Source organism: Erpetoichthys calabaricus, chromosome 13, assembly GCF_900747795.2.
Source record: "Erpetoichthys calabaricus chromosome 13, fErpCal1.3, whole genome shotgun sequence".
In the NCBI taxonomy this organism is placed as follows: Eukaryota; Metazoa; Chordata; class Cladistia; order Polypteriformes; family Polypteridae; genus Erpetoichthys; species Erpetoichthys calabaricus.
In genome coordinates, this window is record NC_041406.2 from 22,325,829 (window position 1) to 22,343,744 (window position 17,916).

General features: G+C 39.2%; 1 protein-coding gene across 11 annotated transcripts in view; it reads left to right on the plus strand.

The window, feature by feature from the left end:
• pleca (plectin a) overlaps positions 1 to 17,916 on the plus strand; it is an 828,744-nt gene that overhangs the window by 768,622 nt on the left and 42,206 nt on the right. For all 11 annotated transcript variants that reach the window (XM_051935602.1, XM_051935603.1, XM_051935606.1 and 8 more), the window contains 8 exons: positions 1,958 to 2,053; positions 2,505 to 2,632; positions 7,688 to 7,781; positions 7,910 to 8,064; positions 11,804 to 12,125; positions 13,138 to 13,215; positions 13,327 to 13,488; positions 16,819 to 16,923. In XM_051935602.1, the coding sequence (XP_051791562.1) occupies positions 1,958 to 2,053; positions 2,505 to 2,632; positions 7,688 to 7,781; positions 7,910 to 8,064; positions 11,804 to 12,125; positions 13,138 to 13,215; positions 13,327 to 13,488; positions 16,819 to 16,923 (1,140 nt within the window). The remainder of the gene's footprint in view (positions 1 to 1,957; positions 2,054 to 2,504; positions 2,633 to 7,687; positions 7,782 to 7,909; positions 8,065 to 11,803; positions 12,126 to 13,137; positions 13,216 to 13,326; positions 13,489 to 16,818; positions 16,924 to 17,916) is intronic.

The following is a 17,916-nucleotide window of genomic DNA, read 5'->3' on the forward strand; positions in this document are numbered from 1 at the left end:
CGCGCTGTTGCTGTTTCAAGCTGAATAAAGCTGGTGTTGCTAAAGTACTGAGACTCAGCTTCGTGTTTTAGGGTGCAAGACAGGGACTCTTGCGCGCTCGCGAGCACACACATACGCGCGCACACACAATCACAATGCTGTAGTAAACAGTATACGCTTGTACGGATGTTGACTATATGAGTGAGGCACGCCGAATAGGAGACGATTGCCCACAATTCCGCAGCAAGAGAGAGAGAAGAACCATCAGCTCAGTTGTGATCACATGACGCTCAGTAGACAAAGCGTATACATACTACTCGTACTGCAAGACCTCGCTCGTTTATCAAGTGAAAATTTATTAAAAATTTTTGCTCGTCTTGCAAAACACTCGTAAACCAAGTTACTTGCAAACCGAGGTTCCACTGTATATATATTACAGCATATTTAAAAAAAATTCTAGTTTTAATATCCTTACTATACAATATATTTTAGAGTATATGGATATTTTAATATACTGTATATTTGTCTTTTTTATATATTAACTTTCAAGTAATAGAATGTTTGCTTTTGAACAGGTGCTTTAATATTCCATATGTATTTATAGTTAAAATTGTTTGCCTGAGAGTAGTTTTATTAATCTCTAGGAACTAATATTGAAAATACAGGTAGTCCCCAGGTTACGGACATCCGACCTACGACTTACGAACGGGCCGCAGCTGCAACCAACGCATGTGCCTCAGTAACTGCTCCGTCATCTTCGGCATGGGGACGCTGTAAGTGGTGGCTGAGGGGGGGGGGGGGGGGGGGGGCGGGGATTTCGCTGCTCGCGCAGTGTAGTGTCCTTCGGGTGGCTCCTGGCAGCAAGCGGTTTCACTGCCTGCCCACCACACATGGCTGCCCCATTCATTCTCGGTGGGTGGCTGGTAAGGCTGCAAGCGGTGACCCGGTTGTGACTGAACGGAGGCCATTGAGGGTGAATGGGGCAGCGGGGTGGGTAGCATTGTAGTGTGTATCGGATGGCTGCCTATTGAATGGGGGCGATTCACTACCTGCCTTTGGCCACACCGTGTTCGTTCTCGGTGGGCAGACACTGCAGGCAGCATACTGTAGTGGAGGTGACTGTGAGGTGGGCTGATGAACCACCCGTTGATGCCCCCGTTCATTTACTGTTGCGTACGTAGCAGGAAGTTGTCTCTTGTCATTAAATCAGACGTGTTGACGACTGGTGCCTTCCTGCTGTGATAGCGTGTACAGTGCTGTGCAGAAGAGCTCATCTTAATCTTTTGTCTTCAACCTTCAACAATGTCTCTGAAACACAAATCTGATGCAAGTGCTGGTGAAACAGTAAAGAACAGAAAAACCATCACCATAGAAAATAAAGTAGAAATAATAAAAAGGTCAGAGAGAGGTGAAACTCCATCATTCATTGGCAGAGCACTTGGTTACAGTCAGTCAACAATAGCATGTATTAAAATAATGTACCTGTTCCGACTTACATACAAATTCAGCTTAAGTACAAACCTACAGTCCCTATCTCGTACGTAACCCGGGTGAATGCCTGTATACACATTTATCAAATTGATAGCACTGTAGCTTTGTTAATACTTTTTCATGTCCAAACCTTCAAGCTCACAGTACATGTTTAAGCGTGGACTACTGCACATTTCCCATTGGGATTAATAAAGTATCTATCTATCTATCTATCTATCTCACACATGCTGACACCAATAAGCTTAATTTCTGAGAAGCCTTTTTTAAATTCTTTTCAGGCAAAAACCTAATCCATAAATGATCTTTCAGAGACATCGAAGTTAATGATTCTACTGAGACTTTAGTATATACTTCATGATTTCTTCAAGTCTTATTTGGACAAACTTATTGCAGAAAGAAATAATAATAATAATAATAATAATTCATTACATTTATATGTAATTTGAGAAAGAAATTTAATGTGAATGAAAATTTTATTCCCCTGCAGATCCTGTGGCGTCAGTTCCTAAAATTTAAAGAGACAGAACTTCTTGCTAAAGAGGCAGACAAGAATCGCTCCAAGGTCATTTATAAATCTTTTGAGGTGAGTTAATTTTTATTTTAAGGTGCAGTCATTTCTGGTTCATTTTGGTGAGTACTAATGCTGTTCCCCCTTGTATATAGAAAAGGGACCTGCGCCAGGAGGTGAAGATAATACTATAGATATGGCGTCCCTATAATTAAAATGCAAGTGCATAAGAGTCTGTTTGTGAAATATTCCTTTATAATATTATTCTTTGCTTCTTTAATTGCACCTTCATCTACTGACAAACCAGTTACTATACTATATTTGAACCCAGGAGCACTACACTTTAATAAGCACACCCAAATACTCCATGACTTGAAAATTTCATTTCATTTGTTATTCATCATGTGAAGTCTACATAAACCTGATGAGAATTTAAAAACATACAAGGGATGGGCCTCAGGTGTTATGAAGGGGAATTTTGAAATAATCTTTCTTCTTTTGCTGTCTTCTTTTTCACTGTTTTCAGGGAGCAGTTCAGGCAGGGCAAGTCAAGGTGCCTCCTGGCTACCACCCCATTGATGTGGAAAAGGAATGGGGGCGTCTTCACGTGGCAATGCTAGAACGAGAAAGGCTTCTCAGGACTGAATTAGAGAGGTAAACAATTGATTTCTTGGAACTGTATTTGTATGTTTTCTTGTTTATAATAATTGTAGAAGCATTTTACATTTCTGTTTTAATTTGACAATATTATTATCGGAGTTTGGTTTAATTTATAGCATACAAGCCTTAATTATTCTCAAAGAAGTAGTTTGTAGTGGTAGTAGTAGTAGAGGTAACTTTTACAGATACAACAATGACTAGTTTTTAAAGCCATTATCTGAGTTTAAGTCTCCTTCCACTTTCTGCAGTTTTGGACATACTTAGTGGAGAAGACCACTTTTTCTCCTGTTGTTACCCATTACTACTTCTGCGTGTCTCTTTTTTGACATGCACTCTCAATGTTTGCTCACCTTATACCTGATCATTCTCATTTCTGTACTTTCTTCTCACCACTTCCACTCACATCTGTTTGATCTGCACTTCTCAATGCACTTTCATATTAACTTCATATACTGTTACAATTCTAACTTTGAGGTAAGGTAGTTATTTGAGATAAGGAAGACAGATATTTTAATGTAAGGAAGACAAAGGCCTCTAGGTTAAGAAGACAGCATTTTCAAGGTAAGGTAGTGATACTCACTGATCATTGTTCCAGAGTCTGGCAATGTGTTGCATGTTGTTTAAGCACATGAAACTAAGAATTTCACTTTACTCTGTACTTGTGACAATTATATTGCTGTAAACTTATGAATCTGTGAGCTAAGTCATTCATGATTTTTTTTTATATCCCTTAGCCTAAACTGCCCTGGGCTGTTTCTTTTCACTGTGTGTTACCACACGTACATTCCAGATCATTTTCTTTTCAGTCCTTCTTACTGTTTGTTTGCTTCATATTCTGTTTTCATCTGTCATGTCTCACTCCCTTATACCATACTAATCCTCAGACAACTTTTCCAGCATCTCCTTGAATTGTTGGCTGCTACAAGAAAATCTTGTTTGCAACTCTAAATAACACTATTAAGTGTGTGCTTCCATCTTCATACGATATCATACAAGTACTAGAATAAATTTTTCCAAAATACTACATTACTGATTGCTAAATTTGGGATTTGCTAGTGGGGTGACACGGTGGCGCAGTGGTAACGCTGCTGCCTCGCAGTAAGGAGACCTGGGTTTGCTTCCCAAGTCCTCCCTGCGTGGAGTTTGCATGTTCTCCCCGTGTCTGCATGGGTTTCCTCCCACAGTCCAAAGACATGCAGGTTAGGTGCATTGGTGATTCTAAATTGTCCCTAGTGTGTGCTTGGTGTGTGGGCTGGTGCCCTGCCTTGCGCCCCGTGCTGGCTGGGATTGGCTCCAGCAGACCCCCGTGACCCTGTGTTAGGATATGGCAGGTTGGAAAATGACTGACTGACTGTATCAGCATATGGAATTCCTCAGTCACACTTAGTTGTTCTATATGATGCATAATATACAGCATCATTGCATTGTTCATGAGCCCACTTTTAATAGCCCAGTGTTTTTACGGTACACCTTCCACTGCCATGTATCCACAAATTTCTAAGTAACACCATATCTTCTAATGATTAACCTACAGCCATATTTCTCGGCAATGTAATTTTCATGCTAGCTTTATGGTACACCTTGCACTGCCATGTATCCACATCTTTACAAGTAAGCCCATATCTCCTGTGGTCATTCATATTTTCACCTTCAGGAATTTCATTTTCATGCTGGCTTTCCATTTCAGCAACTCCAGTTGTACTGAAAATGCAGCTCATTCAGAATGCGATTCCTGATGAAGCCCCATCTTCATCTAATAGTTTTTACAATGTCCTGTCCTTTTCACTTTCTTAAATATCACTGAATGCACTTATTCATCCATACCTGACTTTCTTAATGGACACCTCACTTGCTCTCACAGTACTACATTTCCCACATCACCTTTTAGGTTTAAGAGGGATAGTTGTTTCAGTTGTGCTGATATTACATGTTTGCACAGAGTTTAATGCATGGCTCCAGAGACATGGATTTGATTTGTGGGCCAATCAACCTTTTTATGTTGATCTGACTTTATACAGACCCATCCAACATCAGAAAATATACCTGATACAGTATATTACTTGGCAGCTGAAATGTGGTCTAGTATGAGAGGTTCTATGTGTACAAGCCACGGCTGTACTTGTATATACACAATTCTGCTAGGATAAGCTCCTTGCAGTCTGGCTACATAATGTAAAGGCAGCTGGAGAAATTAATTGATTGTTTTAGGTTAATCAAAACACTGGTGTTTCCTTCAGTCACCTCCCTCCTCCATGTAAAAAAGCCACACTTCTGCTGTGCCTGTTGTGCAGCCCACCCGATCAGCTATACTGAAAATAAGCCTCTTAGAAAAACACTCTGTTATATAATTATGTGTCGGTGCATATAATATCCACTGTTGTTTCTAACAAAGTTATATAACAATATAATAAACAACAAATGTTTCATTTTGTTAATTCGTACAGTTTCCTTACCTTTTTGCACAGTAGTTAGAACTGCTGCTGCTTTATTGCACTGAGGACTTGACTGTGATTTGCAGGCCAGTCACTCTTGGTGTGAAGTTTGCATGTTCTCCATTTGCTGTTTTTTCTGCATGTTAGGTAAGCTTGTGACTGTACATTGTTCCAAACTAAGAGATTCTGGGTGAGTGTGCCTTGTGATGTCTTTTTTTTTTTTCATGCTTTACCCTGACACGTTTATTAATGTGTCAAAGAGTGATATTTCTGGAACTGACAAAGATTGGATATTGTTCCTAAGAAAAAACATAAGGGAAAAAGATTAAAACGTGTTTAAAAGACATATTCTACCTTGATAATTACATTTATACTAAAGCAAAATTTTGTTTTATTGCCTGGTGAATAACTGATCATGCTGTTTATTTCGTAAAAAGTAATATGTGATATTTGAAATGTGTTAAAGGATGCCACACCCAAAACAGAAGAGAACGCCTTGTCATATGCTATTTGTTTTTTCTGGTCTTTAGAAATTTGACTTTATTACTAAAGGATCTGGCTACGGTTAGTTATGCAGTTTGAAAACAGACCGGTCACACAGAGTGCAGTCATCTTTGTAGGCCACTAATGCCTGTTATGTATGTAAAACAAGGCTAAAGGTACCAAGACACTACTTTGAAAAGCTCATTTTGTGTTTAGTGAATTCTCTAACTCCCACGTCTCTGTGTACTTTATTAATATTGTCTTACATGGGCAGTGTGATGGACAATTATTATTTTTATGGTAGAGAATCACATAGAAAGTATTCAGACTTTACTCTTTTGGGGGTGTACTGAGTAATGTACATCCTTTGGACTTTGGGAGGAAAGAAGAATACCTTGTGGAGGCCCACCTAAATATGGGGCAAACGTGCAAACTCCATACAGGGAAGACCTTGGATTTGGCATCCTAGTTGCCAGGCAGCAGCACTGCCACTGTGATACTATGCACTGTGCTGCCCTCTATGTGTGATTGAGTGAAACAAAAATAAAAGTGCTCTCATTTCATACACATTTGGGTATTACACACTCCCACTGTACAATGTATAGATGTATGCACGCCTTTTCATCAAAGTCCAACTACTCATACCATAAAATAACATTTAACATCTCTCGAAGAATCTGGCAAGCCAATGAAGAGAGATTTTTTTTTTCTAATAGCAATTGCATTTTCACATTTTTATATCACAAGAAAAGACAGTTGTTGAAGGCGGAGGGAGTTGTCACAAGACTTCAGTGCTACTTGATTGGCTTTAACACAAGTATCCAGAAACAAAAGTCTTCTTCTTGAGCTACACAGCTAAGCAGATGCCTGAGTTGGGTCTGGCCGTGTTTTTCTTTTATATAACTCTTTATTTTCTTTATACTCTGGAATTCTACACAAGGAAAATTTTATATAAATTGTAAGTCTTAAAAATTTTTATTCTGTGTTGCGTTTTATTTGTTTTTGTAAAGTGAAAGCTATAACTGAAAATGGTCAGTAAGAGGAAATAAAACAGTAGTACATTCTAATACCGTATATTAAACCAATATATGTAATTAATAAAGGGATTCATAATACAAGGCAAGGGATATTTTGTAAAAAATTAGTTTAATGCTAATAATTTTTCAGCACTGTCAAAAAAAATTAGTTATTTATATAGTTTAGGGAAATAAAATATTCTTTCTAGAATAGTCTAGCTAGCAGTGCCACCTATTGGCTTGAGGGCCTAGGTTTGATTACAAGCCACGTGTGGAAGATGCCCATTCTCCCAGTGTATGTGTGGCTTTTTCTACATGTTGTGGCAAGCAGCTCGGGGCGGAACCCAACTGGGACGCCTGGAAGGACCGGAAGAGGGACTACGCCTCCTCCGGACCACGAGGGGGCGACCACCCTGGTGGCTATGGGGACCATGGGAAAGGAGCATGGAAGCTCAACCCTATAGGGGTCCATGGTCACCACCAGGAGGCACCCCGATGCCTGAGGAGCCCAGGCCCTCAGCACTTGCGCCACACCCGGAAGTGCTGGGGAAAAGAAGACCAGGGACACCCATAGTGCTTCTGGGTGCGCAGCCGGTACTTCCGCCACACCAGGAAGTGCCAGCAGAAGTTCATCGGGAGGCACCTGGAGCACGTGCTGGTGAACATAAAAGGGGCCGCCTCCCTCCATTCAGCAGCTGGAGTCGGGTGGAAGAGGACGAAGCCTGGAGGAGAGGGGTGGAGGCGGTCAGGAGAAGAGGCCTGGACTAACGGGTAATTGGTGCAGGGGCACTGGGTTGTGCAGTATATTTGTAAATAGTGTAAATAAAGCATGTGTGGTGATTTAAATGATGTCTACCTGTCTGTGTCCGGGCTGTTCCCCACAATGTATATAAGGTTTATTAATAGTTTGATGTGAGTGTAGATGAGTCCCCATTACAATGAACTTGAACCACATCAAAGGTTGATTCCTGCCTTTTGCTTTTACACCCCATAATTCTTTTTTTTTTCACATTCCATAATTCTAAATTGTGTTAAGCATGTTAGTAAATGTTATGTTACATCATGATATAATCAATAGTGAGTCTAATGCTAAGACATGGTTTGGATTTTCTCCACAGATTAGAACGACTACAGAGAATAGTTGCCAAGATTCAGATGGACTCCGGTGTGTGTGAAGAACAGCTGAATCAAGTGGACACTCTCTTACAGACGGTACAATAACAATAAAATATTCATAGTTATTCTTACTTATTTTCCTAGTGGATTAAAAAAGCAAAGATTTGTAATTGTTTATACCTAAATGATTAAGTTAAAAGCATCAGTTTTTCTCCGGTTTACAGGATTTACGTATGCTGAATGCTGGAAAGTCGCCCCAGAACTCAGCAGAGATCGAGAGGGACCTGGATAAAGCAGATGGAATGATCCGCATCCTCTTTAACGATGTTCAGACACTAAAAGATGGACGCCACCCTCAGGCAGAACAGATGTATAGAAGGTATTGTAGAATACTGGGCTGATTAGCTATTGACTTCATTTCATCGTTAGGCCCGGTTTATACTTCATGCTTATAACGTGTACGAGCACAAATCATGGCTGCCACACATTCTCAGCGTTCATTTGATGTGTCCTCTGAGCACGTCCTCAGAAATTAACACAATGTGTGCACGAGTTACACTACCAGCAAAACATTGGGGGGGGGGGGGGGGTGCAGTGTGTTCAAGTTGGAACGTGACATCAGAGTTTCTGTTTACTATCAACATGTGACAGCAATGACCTGACCTTCAGGATCAATGTGCATGCTTCGATGTTTGATGAATGGTTCAGTGAGGTGAAGGAAAATCCTGACATACAAATGTATTGGTGAGGCTTTTATTTTCAAGCATCACACAGATTTTTTGCACCTTCACAACAGCATCAGAATGTACGGCAGCATATTTAAGACACATAGAAAAAAAATTAGGGACACAGTGAAAAGGTCTGTTTTGTGATTAAAGTGGAAATTTTGGCTTTAATCTCAAAATTTCCACTTTAACCCCGTAGTTTATTTTGCCATTAAAGTAGACCGTCGTAAATGTCATCTTGAAACTGACCTAGCTGTTAATCTCTATGTGCTTCTGGGGCTTCCTCCTGTGCTGGCAGTTGCAGTGCCAGCAATTGCCACACAGAACACATTAAATTTTTGATACTCCAGCTGTCTGCACATTTAGAATCCTTAGATTTATACTTGATATATTTGATATACTTGATATCACTTTCATGATGAAATGTGTTAAAGCATGTATATTACATTTTACAGATAAATCGTTAACTTCATTTAAATAATGAATACTGGTAATAATTACATATGTAGTGGCAGAGCGGTAGCGCTGCTGTCTCGCAGGGAGTCGTGTCCATGGTGTTCCCTGCCTGGAGTTTTTATGTTTTCCTTGTGGGTTTCCACAGTGTGCTCCGGTTTCTTTCCAAGAACATGCAGGTTTGTGGATTTGGTGATGCTAAAATGACGCTAGTGTATGTGTGTGCTTGCCCCGTCAAGGGATTGTTTCTGCCTCACGCCCGATACTTCCTAGAATGGGTATGTCCCTGGATTGATGGATATAAGCGGGGTGTCCTAAATTTAATGGATGTTTTGGGTAATTCACAGCACAGTGAAGGCAGACGTTGTTTCTCGACGTGATGATGTTTCACACTGCCACCTGGCGGAATCCTACAGATTTACATAAAGTACGTGTGCAAGTATAAACAGTACACCACTTGCATAGCAGTAGTGTCTGCTGGTGCATGCACCTCATCGCGTGAAGTGTAAACCCGGCCTAACTTTGGTACCTGTGTCATGTTAAGGAACTTTACTCTATGTAGTAAGGCAGATTTACATTTTCAGTGCTGATTATAATTTTAAAATAAATTTACATGAGAAACTGGCTTTGTAATGTAGTGATTTCTTGGTAAAGAAGAGTACTTTCTGCCTTATAATTCATGGTCTTGACAATCTCATAGATGGCATTGTGATCAATATCTTAGTGAGGAGGTAATAGAGGGATCTTTCAGCTTTTCCATGATGAGATGTGCTGCATAGGACTCCCTAGCCACAGTTTCGTTCTTCCTACCTTACTGGGAAATACTGACACACTACTGGAACAATCAAACAATATAATTGCTCCATCATGTTCTGAGTTTCTCCCTCTTTCATCTCCCAGTGGTCAATGTCTTATAAATTTGCAGTGAGAGACACCTGGGGCATCCTAACTACATACCCATACCACCTTAATTGGCTCCAGTTCAGGAGCGTACTCTATAGTTGAGCTCCTCACTATATCACAGAGGGCAAACCCAGCAACCCTATGCAGAAAACTGTCTGTTTGTAGTTTTTTGGTCAATACCCAGAACTCACTACCATATTTGAGGATGGAATTGTAAACTGATCAGTATATTGACAGCTTCATCCAATGATTTACCTCCTTTCACCACCAGTTTCCAATAAAACTGATGTTTCTGCCCAGATGCTTTGATCAATCTAATGATTAGCTCTTTCCTCACTTATGAATAAGACTACAAAGTATTTGAACTCCGTTTTGAGGCATCTCCTCACCCCTTACCGGCAAGGAACATACCACTCCTCCTGGGAGAGGATCATGACCTCAGATTTGGATATGGAGGAGTTGATTCTCATCGCCATTGCATCTCACTCAGCTGTGAACTGTTCCATTGTTCACCAGAGATCACTTTCTGATGATGCCAAGAAGACAATGTCTCTAAACAGCAGATGTGCAGACCTCATGTTCACATGTACAAAATTACTTTTTCCTGTTAGGAGTACACATCATCTTGTCATCTTTTGAAATTTCAAATCTGTGGCCTGTTTGTGAGGGTTTGATAGGCAGATGGAAACTTGTGAATTATTGGCTGTAAATGCAGTTTTCTCCACCAGGTCATTTCATTTTATAGAGTAAATGCTTGCATATACACTAAGTGTTCAGTAGTTATAGTATTCCAGGCTCGTATTTCTTATATGTATGAGTTTGCATGTTTTCCATGTGGACTTTTCCAGGGTATTTCCTCAGGTTTACTTCATACATCTCAAAGATATACAAGACTGACAACTCTGAATTGGCCTTGTATGAAAGAACATAGATGTGTGAGTGAGTGTCCTTTACAGCGGAGTGTGTGACCATCAGTGTTGTGGAATGCTGCTTGCATACCTGCCATACTGATGTGATCCCTTATAGCAGGGGTGTCAAACCTAATGCCATTGGATCTTTTTAAAGCAGCACACTTCATAAATATTCAAAACATGTTACATATAGTTTTTTCAAACACCATGTGCATCTCATATATAGATTATATTATATAAAACTTACCCAGATTACATTTAAACATGGCACTAAAATGTGTGCTCAATGTCTTCTAGTGTTTGTCTACACAGCACAGTGCACTGCAGCCACTAAACCATCATTAAAAAGAAAACTGCCCCAACCAGAAAAAGTGCCACTCTGCCATTAAGAACTTTAGTGTTTTAGCATTATACCAAAGATGTGACAGGTTAATGAAGGAGATTATAGCTCAACTTTAAACATGCAGTTGCTGCTGCTATGCTTTCTTTTTAAAGCTGCACAGTTGTCAGGGCTGACCACCCTTCACTGGCTTACCTCACTGCTGTCACCGCCCTACACAATTAGTCTTTTAGGTGGTTTATACCCAGCTTTGTAATGTGGACAAATGGCGTCCGAGTGTGACGCATGTTAATGCAGGTGTGAGCGGATGTAATTTACTTTCTCACATTTGTCCCAACTTCATCTGTCACTCAACTTTATTCTCTGATGTACCTTTTTTACCAAGTTCTCATTTCAGTCCTGTTTCTTCTGGTATGTTTTCTAAAAATTTGCAGGGCCCAAGAAAAAAAAGCTGATAAAGAGGGGAGAGAGAGATGAGGTAGAATATATGATTGCAATGGGCAAAGAGTTACCTACTGTATGTGTCTCGTTTGTAAAGAAAATGTGATGGCAGTTTGATGTGTTCCAGTCCACAATGGATATACTGTATAAAGTTCTGTATTTGGCTCTATATTAAATTGAGCTTGACACCCCTGGTTTATGAAATTAAATGTTTTTTAAAAATAAATAAATTTAATTAAAGGATATGAAGATATGTACTGTACTTTAGAACTTTTCTTTTGCTGTGCTTTGCTCTTAGACTCATTTCCCAGCTATTTAAAAGTGTATTCATGATTGTTATTGTAGGGTTTATCGCCTCCACGAACGCCTTGTGGCCTTGCGCACTGACTACAACCTGCGTCTGAAGTCTGGAGTTACGCAAACTCAGATAACCATGACTTCGATACCCGTAGCTTCATCACCAAGGCAGAGACCAGAACTTGATGATGTGACACTACGCTACATACAGGATCTGCTAGCTTGGGTGGAGGAAAACCAAAGACGTCTTGATGGAGCAGAATGGGGCGTGGACCTTCCATCTGTTGAGTCTCAGCTTGGCAGTCATCGTGGGCTGCATCAATCCATTGACGACTTCCGTGCCAAAATTGAGCGGGCACGAGCAGATGAGGTAACACTTTACTGTTACTATTTCAGCATAGCACTATTATGATCTATATCTAAATAAACATTTAACATTCTACAGAGTAAAAGCACTGTGTCTGAAATGTCACTGGCATTGATAATGCCAGTAGATTACTTTTTCAGCAGTGTTTTATTTTATAGATGAAAGCTGACAGTAGTAAAGAAACTGAAGCTCCTCAATGGACATATTGAATTCATTTTTACATGCAGTTATTCATTGTGCAGAAAAACAGAAAACAAAGTAGTAATCCAACGATCAATGGCCATCACAAGATGTCTAGAAGTAGAATATAAAGATGCATTATATTTGGAAGATAAGTTTTAATTGACAAAAATTTTTGCATAATTGAAACAACCTGAAAATACATTACCCTGACCAGTGTTAAGATGGCAGTTGAAGACAAACAGCTGCAACACTACAATTAAGACATTTATTTTCTGTTAGAATGAAGAGAAAAGCCAAGCAAAATGACACCTTTTATTGGCTAACTAAAAAGATTACAATATGCAAGCTTTCGAGGCAACTCAGGCCCCTTCTTCAGGCAAGATGTAATCTGTTAGAATGAGAATTTTATTACTTAGGTTTGGAGACTGAATTTTCTTTCCAAGGTAGAAGTTTTGTTTATTTTTTTTTATATATTTTCCCTTTGTAGAGTGCCTGCACCATAATAGGCATTTTATAAATCCATATTGATAAAGAACAAATTTATACCACTTCTGTAGAATATAAAGTTGACACTCATTAAGGGTGAATCAGCCTGCAGAATGAGAGACAGAAGCAGATCATTGATTTTTTTGTTTCTTGTAGTTGAATTTGATTTTACATTTTGCCATGTAAACTTTATATACTTGCTGTTCCTGCCTCCCATTCTATATGTTGGGCTTTCAGGTTAAATACAAATATAACTTAATAATTACTACTATGTTCATTACAGAGTCAGATCTTGATAACAGTCATTTAGTTTTTAAAACATGTATGTGTATTCTATTTATCCCAGATGCAGTTGTCTCCAAATAGCAGAGGCTCCTACAGGGAATACCTTGGAAAACTTGATCTGCAATATGCCAAACTACTGGTAAGAGATTGTTTTACACACATGCAGCACTCATATACTGTATATGATGTGTCAAAAGAAGCAAAAGAAAGAAAAGTAGGCCATGCCTTACCATTTTCTGTTTATTCACAGAATTCTTCCAAATCCCGGTTAAACAACTTAGAGAGTCTCCACAACTTTGTCTCTTCAGCTACTAAAGAGCTAATGTGGCTTAATGATAAAGAAGAAGAGGAGGTTAACTATGACTGGAGTGACCGCAACACAAACATGACCGCAAAGAAGGACAACTACTCTGTATGTCTGACCTCTTACGAATGTTGTCATTATTGTATCAGGAATATGTTGGTGATTTTGCTATAAATTATAACATTAGAATAATTTTGACAACAACAGGACATTCACCCTAACACAGTCCTCCAGAATGTTTGTATCATCCTTGCTGTATATCCATCACCGCATTGCAATTTTGTGTGTTTTCATGGGTGCCGCCACTTTGGTACTGTGATGCTGTTTGGTTGCTAGGTATATGATGCACACAAAACCACAATATCTTCATTACTATGCTATAAAAGACAGCCAGATGCACAAGGTAGCATTTAAATATCGAAATATAAAAATTTAAAGGAAAGACTCTTCAAAAGACTTGTCTTGTAATGAAACAAAATATTGTTAAAAGGGTTCTGGTTTAGGTCTTTGCTTTGTTCTCTTTTTATTTTTATTTTTTCTTTTGATCTTTAACAGATTTTTTGTAGCAATCTATAAATGTGAACACCATCCAGCTAATTAAACAATTACTCTCAGGGCATCAAAATGAAGTATGCGACTATTCAATGGCAGCATATTAATCAAAGTTTTATGGCCACAGGGAGTTGGAACCTATTCCAAAAGGATCAGGTGCAAAACAGGAATCAATCCCAAATGGGGTATTAGTCCATTTGCTGAGTGTACTTATGCTCATGTTAATCTAATGTAAAGCCAAGTCATTAGTTAACCTAATTTGTGATACAGTAGTGCATTAATTAGAGCTGTTTCCCTGACCACTTCCTGTCATTGTCTGCCTGGACTTGGCTTATTATTTGCGTGGGTTTCTCTTTGAGTACTCAGCATGTCCGGTGACATTCCCAAAAGATGTGTTATGCTGCTTGGGTGGGCTAAGAAGAAAAGGCATAAATGCCACACACCTGGGGCCTCATGTATAAACGGTGCGTACGCACAGAAATGTTGCGTACGAACCTTTCCACGCTCAAATCGCGATGTATAAAACCTAAACTTGGCGTAAAGCCACGCACATTTCCACGGTAACTCATACCTTGGCGTACGCAATTTCTCCGATCGGTTTTGCAGACTGGCGGCACCCAGCGTCAAAGCAGTGCTACTGTTCCTGTGTGATCACCTTTCTTTCTTAGATCCACATTCCTGACGCGGCTTTATAAATACACTGAAACTAACTGCATATTGTTTATTAGTGTAATGCATCTGATTGTAATTAACCTGCAGCAATATAATGGTCCAGGGAATAGTCATAGTATTCCAAATACCATAACTGCTTTAGCGTTGTAACTCTCACTGCATCTTCTGCTTCTTTCAGCTACTCCCGTTAAGGGTTGCCACAGCAGATCATCTTTTTCCATATTACTCTCGCTGCACCACTCGGAGTATTTATTTCACTGTATCTGAGTGGGGAATCACAGCAGCAGCTGAAATATCGGTATACAGCATGAAGCAGACGCTGACTCAGCCATGGCAAAACGCTTTATAGAGACTTCCCAGTACGGACTTTGCGGTTTAGAAAAAGAACTCTAAACGCACTCAATCAGTCCATCAACTGCTCCTTATATAACTGTTTACTTATAAGTACAATCACCTCACTGTAAACTTGCACTACAGTTATAATATTGCACAACCTGCGCCACTTTATAAAGTGCGTATTTACATATGATGACGGTATTCATTTTTAAGATGAAATGCAGCAAAATATGTTGATTATATTATACAGCTAAAACTTTAACTTCATTTAAATAATCTGTATTGTTAATAATTAAACATGTGAGGACACGGTGCCGCAGCGCTAGCTAGCTCAGGGATTGTTCCTGCATTGCGTTGTATTCTTGCGCTGACGCGACACTGGAAAGATAGACGGATAGAATAATTAAACATTTACTACGAAGATATTTTGATGTTCCTTAAAAGTTTTGAAGAATCGGCGTTCTAAGCTTACAGATGGCTTAACGTCTATTACAGAGCTGATTGTGTGGCGATTGGTCATTTGGAGAAAGAAAAGTAAGGACAGGAATTGGAGGTTAGTACGTTTGAAAGAGACAGTACTTCTGTAATAAATTATTTCATCGAAGGTCGCACATGGCGCAGCAAGCCTCTTGCGTGAGATATGCACAATCACTGCGCCACCGTGTTCCCATGTTTAATAACATGCTTTCATTCCTATCATCATGACAATGATATCACGTATACATGTCAGTATTTTAATTATTCAGAGAGCTGTAATATCACGAATGTAATGGATTCTGTGTCGGAGAATGAGAAAGAACGGAAGCACGTAGTGATTCACATACATAGAGCACATAGAAGATCAAATACAGAACAAAGCATTTAACGTGCTACTTGAGAAACTAGTAAAATAAACGATTTTAAGATGAAGTTTATGATGTTGTACTTTAATGGCAAAATAAACTACGTGAAATTTTGAGATTAAAGTTGACATTTCGTACTTTTTTCCCACTGTGTGCCTATTTTTTTTTTCTGTACCCTGATAAGCTTTCATATGACACTCAGACGGTGGGCTACGACTCGCCTTTTCATGGCGACTTTGATATGTGATTTCTTTTTTATTTCGGGCACTGTGCGAGTTTGTGAAGTTGAGCCTTCGAGTTTCTCCGACACTCTGTCACTCGATCAACTTTCTTTTGTTGATTATACCACTGCTTAAACCAACAAATAGTATGTTTTTCCTTTTCCTCCACTTGGTATTCGCTGAAATTCTTATATTTCCCCCGTGCTTTTCCCATTGTCTTTTCACAGAAGGCTATTTATATTGATTTGCATATTGAAAGAGGCGTAATTCTGGGAGGAGTTGGGGCGGGACAGAAGGCGCGTGCACGTGCGTTACTTTTCACGCCGATCGGGATTTATGTAGTGGAAGAACGTGAAAGTATGCGTGCGCACAGATTCCTGCATGTGGATTTTTCTGTGCGTACGCACAATCCCGCTTTTGTGCTTACGCCATGTTATAGTGTGAGTTCTACGCACGGCGTTATACATGAGGCCCCTGGTGTGTGAACAATGATTACAATTCAACTTCCTGAAGTTGTGAGGTTGTAGAGTGAATCACTGTACTACCATGATGTCTTTATATCAAATATACCTTTAAAAAACTAGAATATATTGTTGTCAGTGATCGTTCATAAAAAGGATAGTAAAATGAACATTAGTGATGAGAAAAATTGATTCTAAATATGACATAAAAGTGTCTACATATGTCATAGAAACATTCACAGACAATTTTTCTGCTATTATTTACAATTTTGTGCGACATTCAGCACAAGAGTAAATGATAATCAGCAGTACAAGAATGATAAAGTGTGCTAAACATATCTTGTTTTATTTCAGGGACTGATGCGAGAATTAGAGCAGAAGGAGAAGAAGATAAATGACACTCAGACTACCGGAGAGCGACTGCTGAAGGAGGGGCACCCTGGCAGAAAAACTATTGAGGTAAGCAGACAGATCTCTCCCTGGACAATTTAGGCTGATAGATTCAAGGCCTAAAATGGCAAAGGCTATTTATTTCTTATTACTTTAAGTGCTCACATAATGATTCACCACTCAATGTTGTTAGAATTTAACTTAGTTGTTTCAGGGTGCACTGCTGCTCTTAACATCACTTTCATTTAATAATGTGTGCAACAGATGAATGAGCATTTTTTTTCATATTCCCATGGCATGTTAAAGTTGCTAGCTGTGCATCACTTACAGGTTTTATTTAATAATGTAACTATGTGGTGTACGTGCATGCGTGTTTGTGTGTATACTGTATATATGTATATATATATATATATATATATATATATATATATATATATATATATATATATATTATATAGACAGAAAGTATATACTTTATGCTCTGTCTGTATATTCTGTATTTATTGTGTTTATATGTGTGTGTGTGTGTGTGTGTGTGTATATATATATATATATATATATATATATATATATATATATATATATATTGTAACAGAGGCACTGTCGACCCCTTGTTTGAGACGTCAGACACCAGATGAAAGTCCAATATGACTTTATTTTATAATAATAATGTGCACTAAGCACTCTACACTCCACTATACTCATATAATACACAATAATACAATCAATAATTAATCCTCCACTCCCAGACGCGTTGCCACCCTTCCACCCAGCTCAGCTCAATGTCTGGGATTTCCCACAATCCTTTTATAGTCCTTGACCCAAAAGTGGTTCTGTCCCTCAGTCCAAGTGACTTTCTATCACTTCCGGGTCAGGTAAAAAGTTCTCCTTTTCTTCAGCCCAGAAGTACATCATTTCTTCCGTTCCCATGACTTGGAAATACTTCCGGGCTATACAGAAAGCATAAATCCCTGGGCCTCCCTGCAGCGACTCCTGGTGGCCCCCATGGTATCCAGCAGGGCTGTGAAGAAAAACTCCAAGGTCCATGATTCCCTGCTAGCA